At 37.7% G+C, this 20,023-nt stretch overlaps 1 protein-coding gene across 1 annotated transcript; it reads left to right on the top strand.

The window, feature by feature from the left end:
- Window positions 1-147: 147 nt before the first annotated feature.
- Window positions 148-18,424, top strand: ANKS6 (ankyrin repeat and sterile alpha motif domain containing 6; the record flags this gene model as incomplete). The annotated part of the gene is made up of 8 exons (XM_009582799.1): window positions 148-313; window positions 1,001-1,170; window positions 5,611-5,800; window positions 7,239-7,355; window positions 9,275-9,342; window positions 10,632-10,748; window positions 11,704-11,800; window positions 18,328-18,424. Coding segments are annotated over 8 exons (975 nt in total), but the record flags the coding sequence as incomplete, so codon positions are not given.
- Window positions 18,425-20,023: the final 1,599 nt, after the last annotated feature.

Below are 20,023 nucleotides of genomic sequence, written 5' to 3'. Positions count from 1 at the left end.
TAAATGTAAAATAAGATTATTTCTGATATCCCTGTTGTTTTTCAGTGGAAGTTTCAGAACTTATGATAAATAAAGTAGCAGTTGAAGATTGATCTTTGTTTTGCTCAAACAAGAAAGATGAAAATTATTTTTCTTTTTGATTTCCAGACATCTGTTAGCAAAGGTACTAGACCAGTCAAATTACCAACATTTGCAAGACGACCTGCATCTCCTTCAAATTCCAACAACTTCAACCATTCTCCCCATTCTTCTGGTGGATCCAATAACATTGCGGGAATTAACAGGCATGGAGGAGAACTGCATAACAGATCAGGTACCATGCTGCTTTTATTTTTAGTAAGAAAGTCATTTGTATTTGGTTCAGCTAAAAAATTAGAGTTTATGATGATGGTAGAAGATATTAAACCTTTTCTGAGGGCTCCTACTGCTGTATAAGCAAAAATTCCATACATTTCGTTGGAACAGGATTGGACTTTGGACACCTACATAAGGGAACAAAAGCCTCACATCTGTTATAGGAGTCTCATAGGTTAGCCCCTGTCTCAGAAAAAACATGTTGATTTTATTGAGTCCACCCACGATGGATCAGGTGGATGCTTGTTCATTGCAACATACATTTCATAGAGCTGTCTCTTACCCATGTTGCTTGCTTTTTGTTTAAAATAAAAATCGGTTTTCAATTAAAAACAAAGCTGCAAGCATTATATCTGGCAGCTGTAAAGACAATATGGTGAAGGAGCTCACGAAACCTATATCCAAGAGTATGAAAGTCAGCTCTGTGTGTGTATAAACAAGGCTAGCTTTTCTCTTCTCCTGCGGTTGATCTTTGTTCCCTTTCCTGAAAGCTGCTGAACAGGTCTGAACCTTACAATTCTCTCTCTTACCTCATCCAGTCAGCTTTTAAAAGAAAGTGAGTGGTGGAGAGAAGTGAATTGAGAATTAACAACTATTTTAAAATGATGGTTTCCTTGGTTCTGTTTTTATTTTTTTTTTTTCTTAGGTGGCAGTGCAGATAATGTTTTGTCTCAGATTGCAGCCCAAAGAAGAAAAGCAGCAGGCCTACCTGAACAGAAACCCAACCAACAGCATAGTCCAGTCCAGTCAACTCCTTCATCCACTCTGTCAGATTTGCAGTGTGCTCAAATTGTTGGCAATGGACATGTTGTAAAGGTACAGAGAAATGTAAATTTTTGTACTTCCAAATTGGCTAATTTTAATAGGTCGCGTCTCAGTCATGGATGGTTGATAAGTATAACTGCATGACATTGCACAGCCTAAAATGAAGGAACACCTGTTACAGTAGTGGAAACTTCTCCGTTCCACAAACCTTCCTTTTAATTACAAGTCTACAAAAGATCAGACCTAATAATAAAACATTTATTATTAATTTCACTCTATTTTTAAAACCAGTAAATGTAATGCTTGATCTTAGGGTAGATCTGCACTGTTATTTTGGTTTCTCATCATTTCTTTCTATGGCCCCGATTGAGTCCAGTGTTTTATGTTAGTTATTCCTCGGCTTTACTCTGAAGTGGTATAGCTAGTTTCCCTCCAAAGGCACAACCTGAGTGCAGAACATGAGATAATTTGTATCAGGATCTGCTGACCACAACAATATGTGTGTATTCAGTCTGCTCCACAAGGTGTTATATTTAAACAGTATGAACATTAAATTGTCATCACCAAAGTGAGGTTTTGCTCCTGAGTGCAGGCCGTATTATCTGCGCTGACTTACTATCGCGAATGAGTGGTTTAGAGGTCGCTTAAAGAATCACCATCAAAGATATTAGCAGAAAGTGATTTTAATAGAGATTTATAAAGGTGCGACCTAACAGAATTCGATGGCAAGGTTCACTCTATTACTTATTACACGGATGAAACGTATAAAGGAAAATCATCTAAGGGTTTATATTTCAGGGACTATATGTGTTTGGCAGCAGTCTAGGTTTCATTCACAATTTAGCAACACTTAATTATCAACTAATCATTTACAAACTTTAGTAACGCTTAATCATTAACTAATTCAGTATTTGCAAAGTGAGTTAGTAAGTCTATGACAATCACAACTTAATTACAGATTATGCTTACTATCAGTTCACACACACAGAGAAACATATATATATATAAAAATATACAGAAGGTATTCCTGTTAAAAATTCCCCTCGATTTCAGTGAAGAAATATTCACGTCGAATGTCTAGGCATTCCTTCTCAACGGGCGAAAGGATTGAGCTTTGAAGGGGAGTTAGCCCAGGACCCAGCGGTCCTCTGAATATCGCAGGCTCGAAAGATCGCAAGCTCTGAGAGGCGTCCCACTCAGAGGGAGGTGCTGGGTGCAGCCCGCTGCGGTCCAGGAGAGCTCAAAGGGCCTCACTTAGGACCACCGTTTATAGGTTCGGAAGATGGTTAGCTTTAGTCATCCATAAATTTCCGTCCTGGCCACAGTCCCAGGTGGTAATGACTAAAAAATTCTCAAGGTTTCGGTGTTGTGCTACTGGACACCTGGGCCAGGCAGTAGGAGTGTGTTCCCAGCCTCAGCTATGCAGAGTTTCTGATATGGTCAAGGAGTGCTCAACTGCCAGACTTCAATACACCAAGGCCGAGGTTTCATGGAAATTTCTGAGATCAACAAGCGGCCCAGATCAACAAGTGGCCCAGGGAAGAAAAGGGGTGTGTGTGAATGCACCACCACACTTACCTATCAATTTCCTGGAATAGCTTTACCCTCATTACCTGCCCATTTTTGTGCATGTACTTTGACGTTAACAACTGCTTTGTACAAAATTTTTAAGGATTAAGATTTTAAATCAGCAGAGACACAAGTTAGAAAGCAGCATCATAACAGAAGATGGGATACACTATTGTGAAATGTATGGGTTTATTCACACAGTTTATTCACATTTCAGAGAGCAAGAGAAAGAAAGCACATAACTTGGGGTTTTAGTTCTGATGTCTGGTATTCTGAAAATGTTAGAATACATGACCAAGAGCAAAATTTCTCAACTTTTTGCTTGTGTAATCTCCAAACAGCTCATTTTGCTTTGTTTTGTTTTCTTTGCATCTCTTTATGAGATTCTTCTTGAAGTTTTGCCTGAGGAAACAAAAATGGCCAGAGTATAAAATTATTACATTTACTATCTTGTTCTGTAATGTCTTACATGGCAACAGCAAGCAGTATGTATATTTAATCAGTAAATATCAATGATAAATGAAGTTACAAAGCTGTTCAGTGATTCAATTGAAATTTCTGGAGGACAAAAATCAGAAAAAGTGTGCAACTACCAATGCCAAAACAGTTTCCATGGATAGTCACTTTGTCTCTGATCTATCAGTCCTGATTCTGAAGGGACTACTGGTTGCTTTTCAAAGATGAGATTGGGAGCTAGAATTTATAGCTCTGTTGGACCCCCAGAAGCTATAAACTCATACTGATTCTGTGGCACATGATAATCTTTCCTCCTTTCTATCCCACGTAACTGCTCCCCAGGTTATAAATGATCTGTCTCTTTCTTTCCTGTAGACAAAGCCACTTTATTATCCTCTTCCCTCATTAAAGTCTCCTCTACTGAACAGCTACCAAATGCTTTTTCTTTCAGAGGTAGTCTGACCAATGTATTTCTAATTAAACTCTCAGCAGTTCCTCTCAGCTTGTTTTTATCTTGGAAATAATTTCAGAAGAGCTGCTTGTGTGCCCCCCAAAATCTTATTTTTCTCCAGTTATATTAGTTAGCCTATTAAGAAATAATACCTGTGCCTCTGAGCTTTGGGCTGCAGATCTTGGGGCCTGTTGTTACAACAGTGCTGCCACTAAGAAGTTTAACTATTATTCCCGCTCACAGTGGAAGACATGAGGGGATAAAGAAGTAGTGAGGTGCAATGCCCTGCAGATCATCTTCTGGGAAGGCAGTTCATCATACTGTTGAAAAGATTTTTAAGTAAAAATGGTACCAGTATGTTGGAAAGGCAACAGCTCTTTCAGTGCTCTTTGCTTAGATGTCTAGATGAATTTCAGTCTATCCACAAAACATGTAACCAATGTGGATCTCGCGATAGATGTTCATGTATCACACATCTGAGGTGATTTTGGGACATCAGTATCTGTTGGGAGTACACAGTCAATATGGATCCACACTGGCTGCAAAAGCTTAAACAGCCTACTTTGTTGTTGTAATCAACAACACAAATGCTGAAAATTTAACATCTATATCCATTGTGGAAATGCTTGTGCCCTCCCATTAGGATCATGCTGTCTAAACTTGGAAATAGCTGATCTAAAAATGCAGCAATGTTGCACTGATCAATTTTGCAAAAGTTATCCATGAGGGGTGGGATTGTACAAGCCTTAAAAAAAGGAAAAGAAAAACTGAATAACAATGTACAGGGTGATGTAATTTAAATAAATGCAGTCAATGTGCTAGAGAGGGAAGACCATTCTGAAACACAAATGGCCAATAACAGAACACAGGGAAATTTGAGACGAAAAATTGAAATGAGTTCACGATGCTCTTCAGAGACCTCTCAAATTTGTATCATGCTATGTTACTTCTAGCCAATTTAATGCAGGGCTAAGGAGGTAGTACATTCTGGCATAGGATAGAGTAGTGGAAGAATGTTACCACTCAAATCAGTTTTATCTTTTTAATCTGCATGTCTTTCATAAACTAGAAAAGTTCCATTTATGCCGTAGCACAGAAGCAAAATTGTAGAGGAGCAGGAATCACTGTCATTCTCCCTTCTTGCCTTGTTACCCAGCTCAACTTTTTTCTTATGCTTTTCTTGTAGCAGCCTGACTGACAAAAGGTATTTTAAGTTAAACTCTGAATTCGGGAATCCAGGAGAAAAGCACCTAAGACTTCTTTTTAGGTCATACAGTGCAAACATCGAGATATGTGAAGTGATACGTAGATTGAGGAATTTAGGAGATGAGGTACATTAACTTGTTTTGGAAAAGACTGATACATATATATATATATATTCTTATTCCTCATTTTAATTTGTCTATTTTTCTGTTTTCCATGCCTCCAAATGTATTAAATATTTGCAAAATATTTAATAAATTTGAATCATATGACTCATGTTAGGTAATAACAAGTTTAAGGGATGACTGGAAACTTTCATTCCAGTGCAGCAGGGGGTTTAAATGCACCCGAAACTTAGTTTATGCTTGCTACATATTTCTGATTAATCCAGCATGGAGTGCTGCTTTAAATTAGCATCTGATATACTTTGAAAAGTTTTAATTGAGGCTTTATTTATTTAATTAAATCTCTGAATGAAAAAAGACCTGTTTTCAGGGTCAAAGTAATTTCAGCTTTTATAAAAAGAATAATTGTAGTGCTTGTATATGGTATTGCTTTATAAGAAATCATTTTCTTATTCCAAAATTACAGCCTTAATAAATGTATTTTTCTTGATGAATTTGAGGGGACAGACTTTCACCTGGGATAAATTGGTATTGCTCCAATTATTTCAATATGAATCAAGCAGAAGTTTCTAGTTGTGACTACGTGCTCTGCAGAAATGATATGCAACTTAAGTAATATTGAAGCATCATATATAGGTAAACACTTTTTTTTTTTTTTAACTGAAATGATTGTATCATTAACTACAGCAAAAACTGGAAATGAACAAAAGACCTCCATCTGGGACTTCATCTACGTCTAAGAGCACATCACCAACTCTCACACCTTCCCCATCACCCTCCCCATCTCCTAAGGTTCACAACGCAGAGTCCTCTCTCTCTTCTTCTCACAGACAGGCCAAGAGCAATGGTTCCAGCAGTGGTACTATTACAGAAGATGGTGAGTAGGTCACTGTAATTATAGGAGATTCATTTATCAAGAGCACGAAGTGTTTGAAGTTATAACTATACTGGATTAGTGTGTATCTGCATGAGAGTGAGAACTTCTTTCTTTCTAGAAAAAATATTTTGGTGTTTCTTACTGCAAGTATTCCTGCAGTAACTGGCTATTTCTCTCGCAAAAGCTGTGATCCCTTCCATTTAGAGGGAGATTGGTACCATCTCAAAGCTAGCAGAGAGCACGTAGGCCACTCTTACGTGGCCTCCTTCCTTCCCCCGTTTCTGGCTTAAATCCTGTTTTTCACCCTTTGCTGAGGGTAGAAAATGCACTTTCTCCACATTCAAAATGAATTTTTTTTTTTAATAAATGCAGTGAAGCACATCACTACAGAAATACAATTTTGATTCATGGCAAGTCATAGCTACATGCAACTGATTTTTAAAAGCTGTATTGCATTTTTTTTTTTAATTTGCAAAAATAGCCTTATTTTGACCTTATTTTTAACTTTAGGTCATAAGAAAGGATAATAATGTTATTACTTTTCCAATAAGATTACTGCCTTTTAAGTTGAACTTTAAGGTCTAAATTACAACACTTTATTTTAACAAGTCATATTACTGCATTGGAAACAGCATGTCAATTACTTTGTTTTCTTCTGTAAACATCTCAAAAAAAGTGAAAAAAATAACAGGACTCAGAATCTTTTAAATAAGAGTTGGAGGTACCTTTTATTTGGTTTCTGCAAGAGGCACTTTGTACTGTTTTTGGTTTTTTTGAAAGTGTCCGTATTGATTTTGTTTTGTTTTCATTTATGCTAGCTTTGTCCATTGACACTGTACTTCCATTTGACACTAAAGAGAGGTGATATTTGACCCGCTTTCTATCCTCTTATCATGGCTTAGCTGTAACGTATTGTACTGACTGCTGGAGAAAATCCTTTCACATTTTAGTTAGTGCCATTTTATAATGATGGCTTGATAACATAAGAGTTGTCGGTTTGGAAATCTATAAAGGGAAGAGAACTTCCTGTCAAATAACAAGGGGAATTCCCCAAGCAATCAGCTGTCCTAATCTCACCTGGTGAAGCCAGGCTTTGTGACTGCACCACTAGTGCCATGATACAGTGAGTTTCCTCTGTAGCAGAGGAATAGGTTGTCAGAAGTCTAAGTAGTTCTTGGTTCATTGTGCTTGTAAGCTTTCGTAGTTAAGTGGTCCTTTAATTCAAGGGCTTCTCTTACGGTGATTTGATTCAGCAGCAACAGTACATATGCTCATAGGCCCAGCAGTAATCAGAAGAATAAGTAGAAGGCGGCCTGCGATATTAACTTTTCTTTTTCTTTCAAGTAAACTTAAATGAATTAGAAAATTGATTTGCATTGAATATTACTGTGAAGGAACAGTAGGCAGCAGGGTTCAGAGGTGTGCTGGTTTCTTTTAGGCAACCACTTGGTGGACCATCAACAGCTTGTCCCTATTCTGAGAACCAGTGATGTAGAGAATCATGAAAGACGAAACCACGTGAGAGTAAAAGGAGGCTCTGAAAACTTGGAGAAAGGTAATCTTACCCTACTACTACAGAGTAGTACAAAAGAGGTGCTGAATAGGAGTAGTGTGGCAGAAGTAGTAAGAGCCCTGAGAACCTTTGCTTTCTCCAGGGATGCAGGTAAGGAGACAAGTTATAAATAGAGCAAAAGAAAGACTTAGTGAAAAAGCAAAGGAGAAACAATATGTTATGCAAGAATTGTAAAACTGAGAGGTTTCAGGTTTTGTTCAAACTTAATGTATAATACAGGAACTGGAAGAGGGGAAGAGGAGAAGAAAACATGAAAGGCCTTTAGCTGAAAGCATTGTCTCTGTGTGTGAAACGTATTACATGTTATAGTTGTTTATGACAGCAAGGCTCTGGGCTTAGAGACCCTGAAAGTTTCTTCCCATATCACAACCTATAATTTAAGCACACCAGTGTGATGAAAAATGAGAAGGTTAACTAACAACCTAAAAGAAAAAAAGGTTAATAATATATCTAAGGGCTTCCAATGAAACTTTTATTTTCTTTCTGTAAGTTGATATTTTTCATCAAACTGCATGGAGGAGTTCTTGTGCTATGTTTTTAAAGCTGGTTACCTTTTCCCATGGATTAAACTCAGCTAGGGTACTAAAGCTTTTAGCCTGAAACCATGCCAACCTTTACAAATCATATTAAGCATACCAAATTAATTGGCCTTGAGGTAAAAAACCAAAACCCTAGCAGAAAATAAGACTCAACTAGAATTTTTCGCTTCAGTTTTCTGTGGGCTTTTCTATGTAAAGAAGGAGGCTTCCAGAATGGTGCATAGAAAAGTGTATCCATTCAAGATACTTGGCATCTTTTGAGAATCTTAGAGAGTGAGATGCTCTTTTCACATTTCTACTGATGATGAAAGAAAAGGGACAGTCAAAAGGCAAAGAAGTGAAATAAATAAAAGCAAAGTATATTTGGGAATGGAATAGTGATGTCTTTACAATGAAAGTGAGTTTATGTGGGGAATATTAAATATAGTTTGGTTGTGTAATGTCATCATTCATGTTCTTCATTTTGACTTTGATTCCTTAGTTTAACTGACCACTTTGCTACTTCTGGGGAAAAAAAAAATTAGTCACTTGTGACAGCAAAGCAATAAAAATAAACCGAATCCTTAGTTGAGAGAGAGTGTGTAATTAAGAGAGTTAATGGCAAGTTATTCTAAAGCTGCACTTATGCTTTTTAACTGGCTAATCACATTTTGAATGTGTGGGAAGAGTCGCTATAAGATCCTCCAACTTTTAATTTCCTTAGAGCATGAGAGGAAACCCATTATCCATTGCTGCTAGCCTTGGAAGGAAGCTTATGAAACTTAAATGTTGACCAGGTTTCATCTTAGCTGAACTTTAGCTAGCTGTGTTCAAGATGCCTGGATGTCAGACACGTAAGGAGAGGAGGTTCAGATATACCCTTGTTGTATCAGTGTTTTGAATGATCAACTGGGTGGTTGTTTGCTCTACACTTTGCCTTCCTGAATTGTGACATGGAAATATGCTATTCAGTTCATTGCCTGCTTGAGCAGTTTTGCTGTCTAACCTGCATGATCTGGGTCAGCCAAGATCATGGCCAAGCACCTGTGTTTTAGGCATTGAAGTGCTTAAGTTCTCCTTAGTGGTTTGGTTTTTTAAGATCCCTTTAATGAGGAAGAAAGGGCAATACAACAGAAAGATTTTATCCTAGCAAGGTAAATCTAGATGGAATTACAGTATACGGAAGTAGGTGAGAACACGATAAGCCAATATTTTGATCTCTGATGCAGAGTAAATATGATTGGATTTTTGTTATCATATATCACTGTGTGGAATAAATGTTTTAATATATATATTTTCAGCAGTTAAAAATGCAGAGATCACTAAAATTTTTCCTCACCCATGGTGGTTTTTTTGTTTCCTTTTTCTTTTCTATTATTACAGATGAGCTGACTGGCATCCTTAAAAAATTGTCACTTGAGAAATATCAGCCTATTTTTGAGGAGCAAGAGGTATGTCTTTTTTAAAAGATTTATTTTTTACTGTTTTAGAAAAAGTGGGGGTGCGACACACATTGCATCAGAATTGTGATCCAGAATCGCAAATTTTGTTTTACAAACATTTCTGGTTGCAGAGAGGACCTTGAAACATGGACCAAGTGGTATTCCTGGCATTCTCCAGGATACTGCAAATATCAGTGCTTTTTACACTGAACCTACAATTTTGATGTAGATAGGTGCTTCTGTTTTTTTTTTTCCTCTCTGTTTTTACACTCTGCTTTTTCTGTATATGTCTGTATCCAATGTGGCTAAACAGTTTATAGGACATACTGTATCATCCCTGGAATCACAGCTGGAACCTCGTTTGCAGATGGAGAACAGCAGGGTGTGAGTCGCTGAGATTGCTGCTTTCTCTTCTTTATCCACTATGAATAAGCAAGAGGAGAATTAAATTGCAGAACCTAAGCATCATTGTAGATGAGGCCTGTGACAGTGACTTGCCTGAAGGATGCAATGAAAGAAAACATTGCTGAAAATCAGTAAAATTCATTCATTACAATGTTTAAGACAGTATCAGAGGCGAGCAATAATTGTGTGTTTGGCCAAAGGCAGAGGGTAGTGAATGGACATACGATAAATTGACATTGCTGCAGAGTTCAGGATTCAGCACCAGATTATTTAGCTGCATCAGTACACTGGGCTTATTATTGTTCCCCTACATGATAGGGAAGGGAGCATTTTGTAGAAATGAATATTTTCTGTGTGTGAAGGTTATATCAATTTGAAAAGTTTTAGATGTTTGTTCTTATCACAGCCTTATGGATGTGTCGCTATAATAAAAACCGATATATGAACAAACCCTAGGTCTTCCTCAGGAGACACTGGAAAAGTACACACAATATTCTGAAATTCCAAAAATACTTAGGGGAGGGGAAGGGGAAGAAAGGAAAAAAGAGAAATCTTAGGCTTATTCAACTAGCAGCTACTGTAAGTAGAGGAATTTTTGTGGAGAGTATCTATTTTGAATTGATAGAGCTTGTCTGAAAAAAAATGTAAAATCCATTAATATTTTAAATATACTATCATAATTAATTGAATTATTAATAGCAGATTTAAAACCTGACAATAGAGTAGGTACCATTTGGTGCTGGTAATTCATTAAAAATTTTTCTGTGCACAATATTTACAGTAAGTCTATACAATTAAAAAACACAAACAAACGCTTTTAACCTGTAATAGTGAATAATTGCTGAGGTAAATTTGTCTTGTCTTTTTTTTCTTTTTTTTTTTTCCTTATATAGGTGGATATGGAAGCCTTCCTTACACTTACTGATGGTGATCTGAAAGAACTGGGTATTAAAACCGATGGATCAAGGCAGCAAATTTTGGCAGCTATTTCTGAACTGAATGCAGGAAAGGTACATTTTGAAGTACTGTACTTAGTAAATTAATTCAGGGTTTGCGTATATTTTTAATTCAACATACATTTCAAAATTCAGTTGCAGATGTTAGTTAGAAAAGCCAAATGAATGTTTTCCAAGCAAAATATTTAATGTATTTGATTAGTGAAAAATATTTTCCTTAGTGGTATTCCCTGTTCTCTTTCATTAACTCTTTCCTCTTTCCGTGACTGTACAGTTCTTTTACAGAGTATTGGAAATTATATCAGAAGCTACTGGTAACATAAACATTGGCAATATTGCAGTTACTGAATATTGATTTCAGTGATGCTAAAAAGAATCATCTGGCCACTATAGTCCAGCTAGAGAATATAATGTAAAAGGAAAGGTCTCCTTTGTTTTGCCTAACAGTTTTTGATTTCTCTGTGATAAGGTAAATAGCACTTCTCTCATTCCTTACGCTTTTATTGCCTTTTAGTTTTATATTGACATAAACAAATTTGCTAAGAATGGCATACAGTAAGCAATGTTCTTGTCAGAGGGATTATGGACTGGAGCATCTCTTCAGTTAGGCCTGCTGACACTTCTCAGCTGCTTTTTCAGTTTTGAGGTCCATTCTCTCTCTGATACTGGAAGCTTGGATAAACAAAACATAAAGGTAATTTCCCCAAGTTAAGATCAACGGCAGCAAGTGATGAGGCTAAAAATTAGAGGTGGATGATGCTCCAGGCTATAAAGCTATGAAGAAAATAATGAAAATGTTTCTATTGCTGTCTGGTAGTTTCAGGAAAAGATTACTACAAGGTTTTCTACATATCTGGGAGGTAAGGATTTGTTGTTATTCCTAATAGTACACTGTGACTGTCTGGGCATAGATACATATATTTACACACTTTTTTGTGAACTCTTAATGAATTCATTTTTTAAACGGAAATTTAGGAATACCTTATTCTAATTTATTGTGCTTTCACAGGGACGAGAGAGACAGATTTTACAAGAAACTATACACAACTTCCACTCTTCCTTTGAGAGTAGTGTTAGTAACACACGACCTCCAGGTCATTCCCAGTGTAAGTAGCACCTGAAATTAATTGAAAAATGTATGGATACTTTTAATTAATACTGGCTAGAGACAGGATGTGACAAACAAGCCAGTTAACCACTTTCTGGGTTAATGATTGATGCGTATCTGTGTCTTTTGCTGAGACTGTAGAGAAGATTTCAAGGTAAAAAGGTAGACGTATCTGTAAGATTTTTATACACACTTCAGTACTATCTGAAATAAGCATAAGATTTTTGTTAAGCATTGCTAAACACAGAAAATGGATGTAAGTATAGCAAACTATAGTATACAGTATACTGTATATTGTGTGTGTATACATATAGCAGCAGTAGGAGGTGCGTTTCTGTATGATACATAATTTACTTTTGCATACTGTTTATAGGAGACAATTTTTTTTAGTGTGATCAAGTAGATTAAATATATTCAAGGTCTACAATTTAGTATACTGGCTTAGATAGCTATGTTAATTATGTGTTTATGTATGCATACATTTAGTTATTTTGTGTAGGTAATACTTTTATATGATCGTTTGTAGTCGGTTTATTTGGAATACATCTATTCCAACCACCAGTGTTAACTGCTAGCCATTGCTGGAGAAACTGCCTGTTAAAATGTACTATCTATAATCAAAATGTACAGAAAGATGTTGCTGATCTGTAACAAATGAATACATTTCCTACAGTCACCCCTAGATATAAAAGTTGCAAATCTTTGTCCTGCCAGCCACCTGAGCCAAAGGCAGATATGCATCTGTTACTCAAGGTTAAGGAAGGGGGCAAAACCTATTCATACGTGTATTTCTGGATCCATGTTTTAGGAGGAACATGAAAGCCATTGAATGGCCTTGAGAAATTCACCATATTAAAGTGCCTCTTACTGTCCTTTAGTTGTGTATTTTGCTGCTTGCATCCACTTACAAATTATGTTAAATAATATTTCAGGTATTGTATGCTTTAGGAGGCCTTAATAATGAGCAAGTCCCAGTTGTTCCAATCTCAGTCAGCTGAATATCATTAGATATGTGAAAGCAGGTGCTAACTGTAGTCCTACTGCTGTCTTGGGGAAAACTGGGCATTGCTGGGGGAGTTAGTCAATGTAGGATACTGTCTGTATTCTGTAGAGTCTGCTTGGCTGAAGGCCACTATCAGGTGTCACTGTATGCATTGTGCAGCTTACTTCCCATTCTCAGAGTAGTCAGCATGTGTGGGAACTTCTGGATGTCTCTTGATAACATCCCAGACTTGAAGAGCCTCTTCTGTAGGTACTGCTAGGTGAGCAGAAGCTGCTATTTGGGATTTGATAACATGGTGCAATGAACTGGAATTACTCAAGAACTGAAGAAGCATACAGACATAACGTGTCTCCAAGCAACTTGCTGAGCCTAACCACTGAGATTAAAAGTGTCTTGAAGACAGCAAGAGATGGTAATGGTGGCACAGAGCTGGGGAGAACGTCCTTTTGTAAGAATGGAGGCAACAGTTGCTCCTGCTGACCAGTTGACAAGATGCTGCAAGGAGGCTGCCATCAGAGATTTAGCTTTTGGGTTTTTGTGTGTGAGAATAGATTTGGCTGTGAAACAGCAACAGAAGCACTAACAGAGAAGGAAGAGGAAAACAACATGTAGATAAAAGAAGTTTCTGCACCAGGTAAGCTGCTTTTTATCGTAAAAAGTAGCAGTGAGACCCTTATGCAGTCTCTGGAACTTGAAGTAATTTCCAGGAATGTGTAGTATTTTAGAGCATAAGAGCAGCTGTACTGAGTCAGATCCAAGGTCCATATAGTTGTTTTCAGCTTTTTCATCCGGTCTCATTTGACGTTGGTGTGAGGAGCTGCTTGCTTTCATTTGCTGTGAACTTGCCATGTCCTGACTTCTTTTGCTTCATCCTACTGGATCAGAAGATACAGTGGACAATTATTCCCTCTACATTGCCTCCATGCCACTGATGATTTTACAGATATCTGTGATACTCTTCCTCAGTCATATTTTTTCCACACAGAAGACTTACAGGCTGCTTAATCATTCCGTATCCCATAGTTTTTCTGACTTCTTTTCTACTATATTCTTTCAGACTTGGAGATACCAGCCTAGCATACAATATTCAAAGTGTAGGCATACTGTGGATTTACACATGACAGAGTGATGTTTGTTTTTTAGTTGTGTTCTTTATTTTCAGTTCTTTTGCCCTGTCCTAGTTATTTCTAGTAATCTGCTTTTTTGGCTATAACCGAAGACTGATTGGTATTAATTGGAACTACCTCTTATAACCCAGCTCATCTACTGAATTCGAGCTCAGAGCCTATCATTTTATATAACCACTCATACATCATTTTTTGCATATGCCTTACTTCATATTACTTCATATTTATCTTCATCGAATTTTGTCTGTCATCTTATTGTTTGGGCACTGATGTCTCATGAAGTCCTTTTGCCAGTCTTCTGTTTGCCTTTCTTTTTATTCACATGGATAACTTAGGAAAGTTTATCATTTCACTCTATATGCCCTTTCGAAATCATGTATTGAATATCCTGAGTCCTCATGCAGATCCCTATGAAATGCTAGTGGTGAATCTCTCTACTATGGAAAAAATCACTGTTTATTCCCACCTTCTGTCCTCTGCCTTCCTAGCCGATTATTTATCCACACAAGAAATTTTCTTTTTACCCTGTGGGTTCTTTATGGTCCTAAGAACCAGCCTTGGACCTTGTGAAATGCCTTGTAAAAATCCACGCATCAAGTGGACCTCTTTTATCTACAAGACTGTTGGCATCTTCAAGGAATTCCAGTAGGTTGGTGAGGCAAGACTTTTCAAATGCCTTTTTGATTGTTTTGCACAAAATTTCAGATTCTTTGTTATAGTTTATGCTAATCTGCCTCTTACTACTGGCTATCTCACTGGTCTGTGTTTCCCTGGATCTCCCCTTGAACCATTAAAAAAAAAAAAGCATCATTTTTATCACTTTTCAGTTATGTGGCAATTTAAATAAGAATCTGTGCTCTGTACTCAGCAGTTCAGCTGCTTAATCCTTATGTTCCTCTAGAACATCTGGCTTAGCAATTTGTTATTATTTGCTTTGTGTATTTGTTTCATGAGCTTTTTTACCAATACTTCAGGTTAAGATACCTTGGACTCCCACATAAAGAAGGCTTCTGAAATGGGAACCTTCCCAAGCTTTTCCATGGTGAATACATTTAGTTTTTCTGATGTGAACTTACTTCTCTAGCTCGTTACAGTCTAATCATTGATTGGCATCATGGCATCTGTAACTGGCTGGCTCCTGTGGTGTGTTTGAAAAGTAATATGTGAATTTTTTTTGCTTTTTGCATGGTCCACAGCCTCTGGTTTCTCTACAGCTCTTCCTAGGAGCCTGTCTGGACACCATTAGCAAGAAAGCCACTTCATGGTTTGCTAGAAAGCTAGATGTAGCTCACAGGATAATAAAAACATCCCACTCTTCCAGCTATGTCAGTATCACTGTTTTTACACCTATCACTGTGATATCACTGTGATTTCCTCAATATTTTGATTCATTTTAAAAGCTCATTTTAAGAGCTCAATACCTAAAACAGAGTGGCTGCCAGTGTGGCTCTGCTTTTATGAAGTTTGCAGCCTGTAGGGGTGTAAAGAAGATGATGAAATACAGTCCAAATATATCCATAAGACTCAAAAATGAAAAAGAAGGGGAAAAGAAACTAAATCCTCACTTTCTGGAAATGTAGCTTATATTTGTGGGAGGTCTGTAGGCTGACTACCATCACCAAGCCTGCGAATGTCTGCAGCCTCTACACCCTTCCCCATCCATAGCTCCAGTGCCCACTTGGCTTCAGTTCCCCCCAGGTGCCCCGATCCACACTGCCCAGGCACAGCCCCTCCCCTGCTGCCACGGGGTCAGGAGCTGATGCTGCTCATCAAACCTGGTATGAGATGGCAGGCAACAGAAACAGAAAAGCATCTAGATGAGTGTCTCTAGAATGGAAAAGAGAACTGCAGTGATTATCTACATTTACACTTCTAAGGAAAGCAGTAGAAGGAAAACAACGAGAGGCAGAAAAAGTAAAAGCAAGACTGGCCGAAGTAGAGGATTGATGGTATAACTAATTTCACACAACAGGCTTGATTAGGGAAAATACTACAGTTTCTTCTCGTTTTTTTGGCAGTTCAAGTATCCTCAGCTAGCTCTGGTTGAGCACCTCCTGCTGAGGTCATTGCTTCTGAACTCGCTGTGATAGTCACGAACTTGTAGAAAAGTTGTTGAGTGTTTGTTGGGTTTTGGCAGATGAGCTATTTCAATTATAATAAAGCTCACAGTTGGGAGAAAGATTCCTTTGTACATCAGTTGCTGTGTCATCCCTCTGTCTGGAAGTGAGATGATTCTGCTTTGCAGAAAACAATAGGCTTTGACATAAATTTGTTTTCTGTCAGAAGGATACTGAGACCACTTCCTCCCCACCCCATGCCAGCGATACTAGGTTAGGCTGTGGGAGCTCCATATTCCAGTCCTTGCCTGAATCGCATGAGGGAGATGACTGCCCTAACTGCAGTATAAATAACTCAGTGTTTACTGGACCCATAAGCCGTTAGATTTGGTGGCACCATAGTTCTTGTCCCTATTCTGGATAGCCAAACAGTACTTGCATGGAGAGTGTTGCCTCTGTCTCTTTTTTTAATGGAGATGAATTGGTGACCTTCAGAAAATTCTGCCGAAATAATTCATTCCAAGAGTGAATGTCATGGGGTTTTTTGACACTTCAGTAGTTTTCAAGAGAAAAAATTATGGGTTCAAAAACTGCCGATGCATGCTAATCACCCTGTCTTTGGTAAGAGAATCTACTAGGAGGATACTGCTTCTTTATAACCCAGTGAACTGTGCCAAACAAACACAGAATTAGCTTGCTGTTTCACCATTTAAATTTAGAGCAGATGACCAGCCCATGGAGGCATGAGGCAAGATGACTGCTCTGAGGAACAAAACGCTCCTCCTTTGTCTGGACTCCCAACTTCAATGAAAGAGCAAGTGGCAGCACAAAGTCCAGATCTCTGAGGAAACTGGGTTTAAGAAATGATATCACCCCAGGAAATGTTCATGTTTGTAGTTTGAGGTGATTACATGATTCTGGTAAAAAAGAAGATCAGACTTTTTGAATGCCTAATTGCCAGACTAATTGTTTAGGGTTTGGGGTTTTTTTGGGGGGTTCGTGCAGTTATCCAGTGGATAATCAAGGGGTTGAACAGATCTGGCAGTGGTCTGCAGGTTAATTGAAAAAAATGACACCGAAGGAGAGAGAGCTGCATCTCAACACAGACTTGCCAAATCAGAAATGAAAAGCTGAAAAAAGTTCATGTGGATTCTGTGAAACTCTATGGAAAAAGAGGGAGCAAACCAACTGAAATTATTTCTTCCAGAAGAGTAGAAATAAAATCCCATATGCTAGTTATAATACATAAGTAAGGAAGTGTTACATTTTAGATCTGTGATAAAAAATGGGAACAGTTCATGGAGTTCCCTTGCCCAAGTCTGAGGCTCATAAGAGAATTTGCCATTTCTACAAGATGAAAAAAGCAAGAAAGCATCCAAGGTTTATACTCTGAAGGACACAGTCTTCTTTTTCTCCTAGGGTATTTCTTAACCTCATTATGAAAAAAAAATTAACAAAGATTTGTTGGAGGTAAAGCTAACTGCGAGTTAGCTTAGTTTACCTTCTAATACCAATTTTATTGAAATGCTCAAAAGAAAAAGATGAGCCTCATCACTTGGTATAGACATCCAGCTGTTCTCCCCCATCTAAACAGAACACTTCTCTTATAACAGGTGGGAAGAGAGCACCCCAGCATCTAGCAGGGGCACTGAACAAAGGGAGGATTTAGGTACCAAAAGAATAAACTGAATATTCTCCAGATACAAGTTAAATGAAGAGTAACTATGCCTATGATGAAAAAAGAATATGATGCCATTCAGTCTATAATTCTTTGCGGAAATTCTGGTCTTCCAGTTCTCTTTACATATGATAGTATGTTGCATATTGATACATACTTACACATATGTATCTGCAGATACATATATAGGTATTTTAAAAGATGTGACAGAATACAGTGGAAGAGACTGGGGAGTCATTTGTGTATTTACTTTCAACTTTTGGATTCAGAGTCAAAAATATCAAACGGAAATTATCCAGAGGAGGGAATTAGAGAGATTGTAGAGTGAGAAGTAAAAATAGGAGCAAAACCAATATAGACTTGCAAATAAAAATCATACAGGATTCAGGTAGTCACTTGCTGGAAAGGTACACATTGAGAAAAGAGAGATACTAGAAAGGTTTGTGGCAGTAGATGATCTTTTCACACGTGACTTTGACTTTTCATACCTTCTCTGTACAGGAGAGGGCTTAAGATGAGTAAAATGAATTACAGAGTCAAATTGTTGGAGTCTGGTGTAACAATGATATTGTTTCCGGTAGTTATGGAATTACTCTGTCTTCTTTAAAGCTGTGAGTCTTGCTAGTTGCATTTTTTCAGATTTTTTTTTTTCTTTTACAGCACCTGGCTGCTCTATAAAACAACAAGAAGCTGTTTCTCCTAAAAGGTAGCTACTGGAAAAAAAGATTTTTTTTCTTACGGTGGAGTTTGGCATCTGGCTGAGTAAATCCAAGTGTACAAATGAAAATTTGAAAAGTTAGTCCTAACTACACCTGTATAGGACTTTCTGCAGTAATGTGTTCAAAATTTGAATCCCACAAAGAATCAAAGAAAATAATAAAAGATTGCTTTTATAGTTCAACCTGAGTGTTGAATTGTTCAAGGCGTCAGCGGTCTGGATTTGAGAAGAACAAAGTCAGAAGAGCAGGAAGAATGAATGACCATATAAGAAGACTGATATTTTCGTTCTACTCTTATCCATGGATGAAGAACTCATAGGAGGCCTACATGGGCACAGTCAAGAACAACAAAAGCATGGAAAAAGGCATGAAAACCACCACGAATTATGAAAGCTTCTACGTGGAGAAATATATAAACTGAATATGCCTCTATTGACTGGATACAGATAAAGGAGTCCAAATTGAAAATGTAATGGTTTCATGAGAAGGAATATAAAGGAAAAGTAATGCTGCATTCTTCATTAACCAAAATACACTTTATCTATTCAATATTAAGAAGTTAGAACAGCAGTAAAAGTAAATATGAAACACATATTTGTAAAAATAGCACTTTATTTAAGGAAATGCATAATCTGTCACCAATATTTAAACAGAAATAGTATTATAATATTTTATATTGCTGTGATCAGTTGTTTTGAGAATAAAACCATTTAACTGACATTGCCGTGGGCTTTTTCAACAGTAACACTACAGATCCTTAAAATATATTTTTGTAACTTGATTTTTCTAATAATTTTGAAAGAACTAGTTACAGTAATTATAAGTGAAAATAATTTTCTGCTTAGTAAATACAAATTTTTGTTGAGCAATTAAAATACAAGTCATCAGAAGCCTGTGACGCTGTATTATCTTTCTGAAGACTCACAAATACGTAACTTTACCACTGGCTGAATTCAGTGTGAGTCCAGGAGTACTAATGCAGGTCAAGTCAAGAAGATCTTGGAGTTCCAATGCAGGGGAGTGAGCTCAAGTAATTACTTCTGTATGGAACTAAAGATTTTACATTTCTCCACCCTCCTCACTGTACTGGTTTTAGTGCAGTTTAGCAAAAATAGGGATAGACGTGGGTGTAGTGATAGACAGAGATTAACAGAGCTAGTGAAAGTGGTGATGCCCCTGCTGTCCCTCAGGTGCCTCTGAGTGTGTCAGCTGGTTCTGTGATGGCTTCGTTGGTTCGGCCATCTGAGGTACTGCCCCAAGTTGGTGACAGCAAACAGCAGAGCAGCTGAGCTGCGCCAGATTATGCAGCTGTGCCATATCAGAGCTGACCTTGAACACAGGTAGCTAAATTCCTAGGAGGAAAAGAGGTTACAGTGGGGTATTGCAGAAAAAAGATGGTTATGAGCTGATTAGGGCAGTTGGAGCCTGTTAGTACCCTGAGGTCCTTGGCGGTCATCCAGTGGCACCTTGGAGCCCCTGTCAGCATCACTGAGAATAAGTGATCTGTAATGAGCGGAAACATCTCACCTACTACCTAGTGCCTATGGGCCCTATGGCAGCACAATTTCCCCGTGCAGTTTTGTGCTTTTAATGTGACAGGTGGTAATCCAAACATCCAATACACTCTGCAGAGGGTC

Source organism: Fulmarus glacialis, unplaced genomic scaffold, assembly GCF_000690835.1.
Source record: "Fulmarus glacialis isolate BGI_N327 unplaced genomic scaffold, ASM69083v1 scaffold13938, whole genome shotgun sequence".
Classification (NCBI taxonomy): Eukaryota; Metazoa; Chordata; class Aves; order Procellariiformes; family Procellariidae; genus Fulmarus; species Fulmarus glacialis.
Note: the sequence above shows the minus strand (reverse complement) of the source record. Positions and strands in the feature narration are given on the sequence as shown.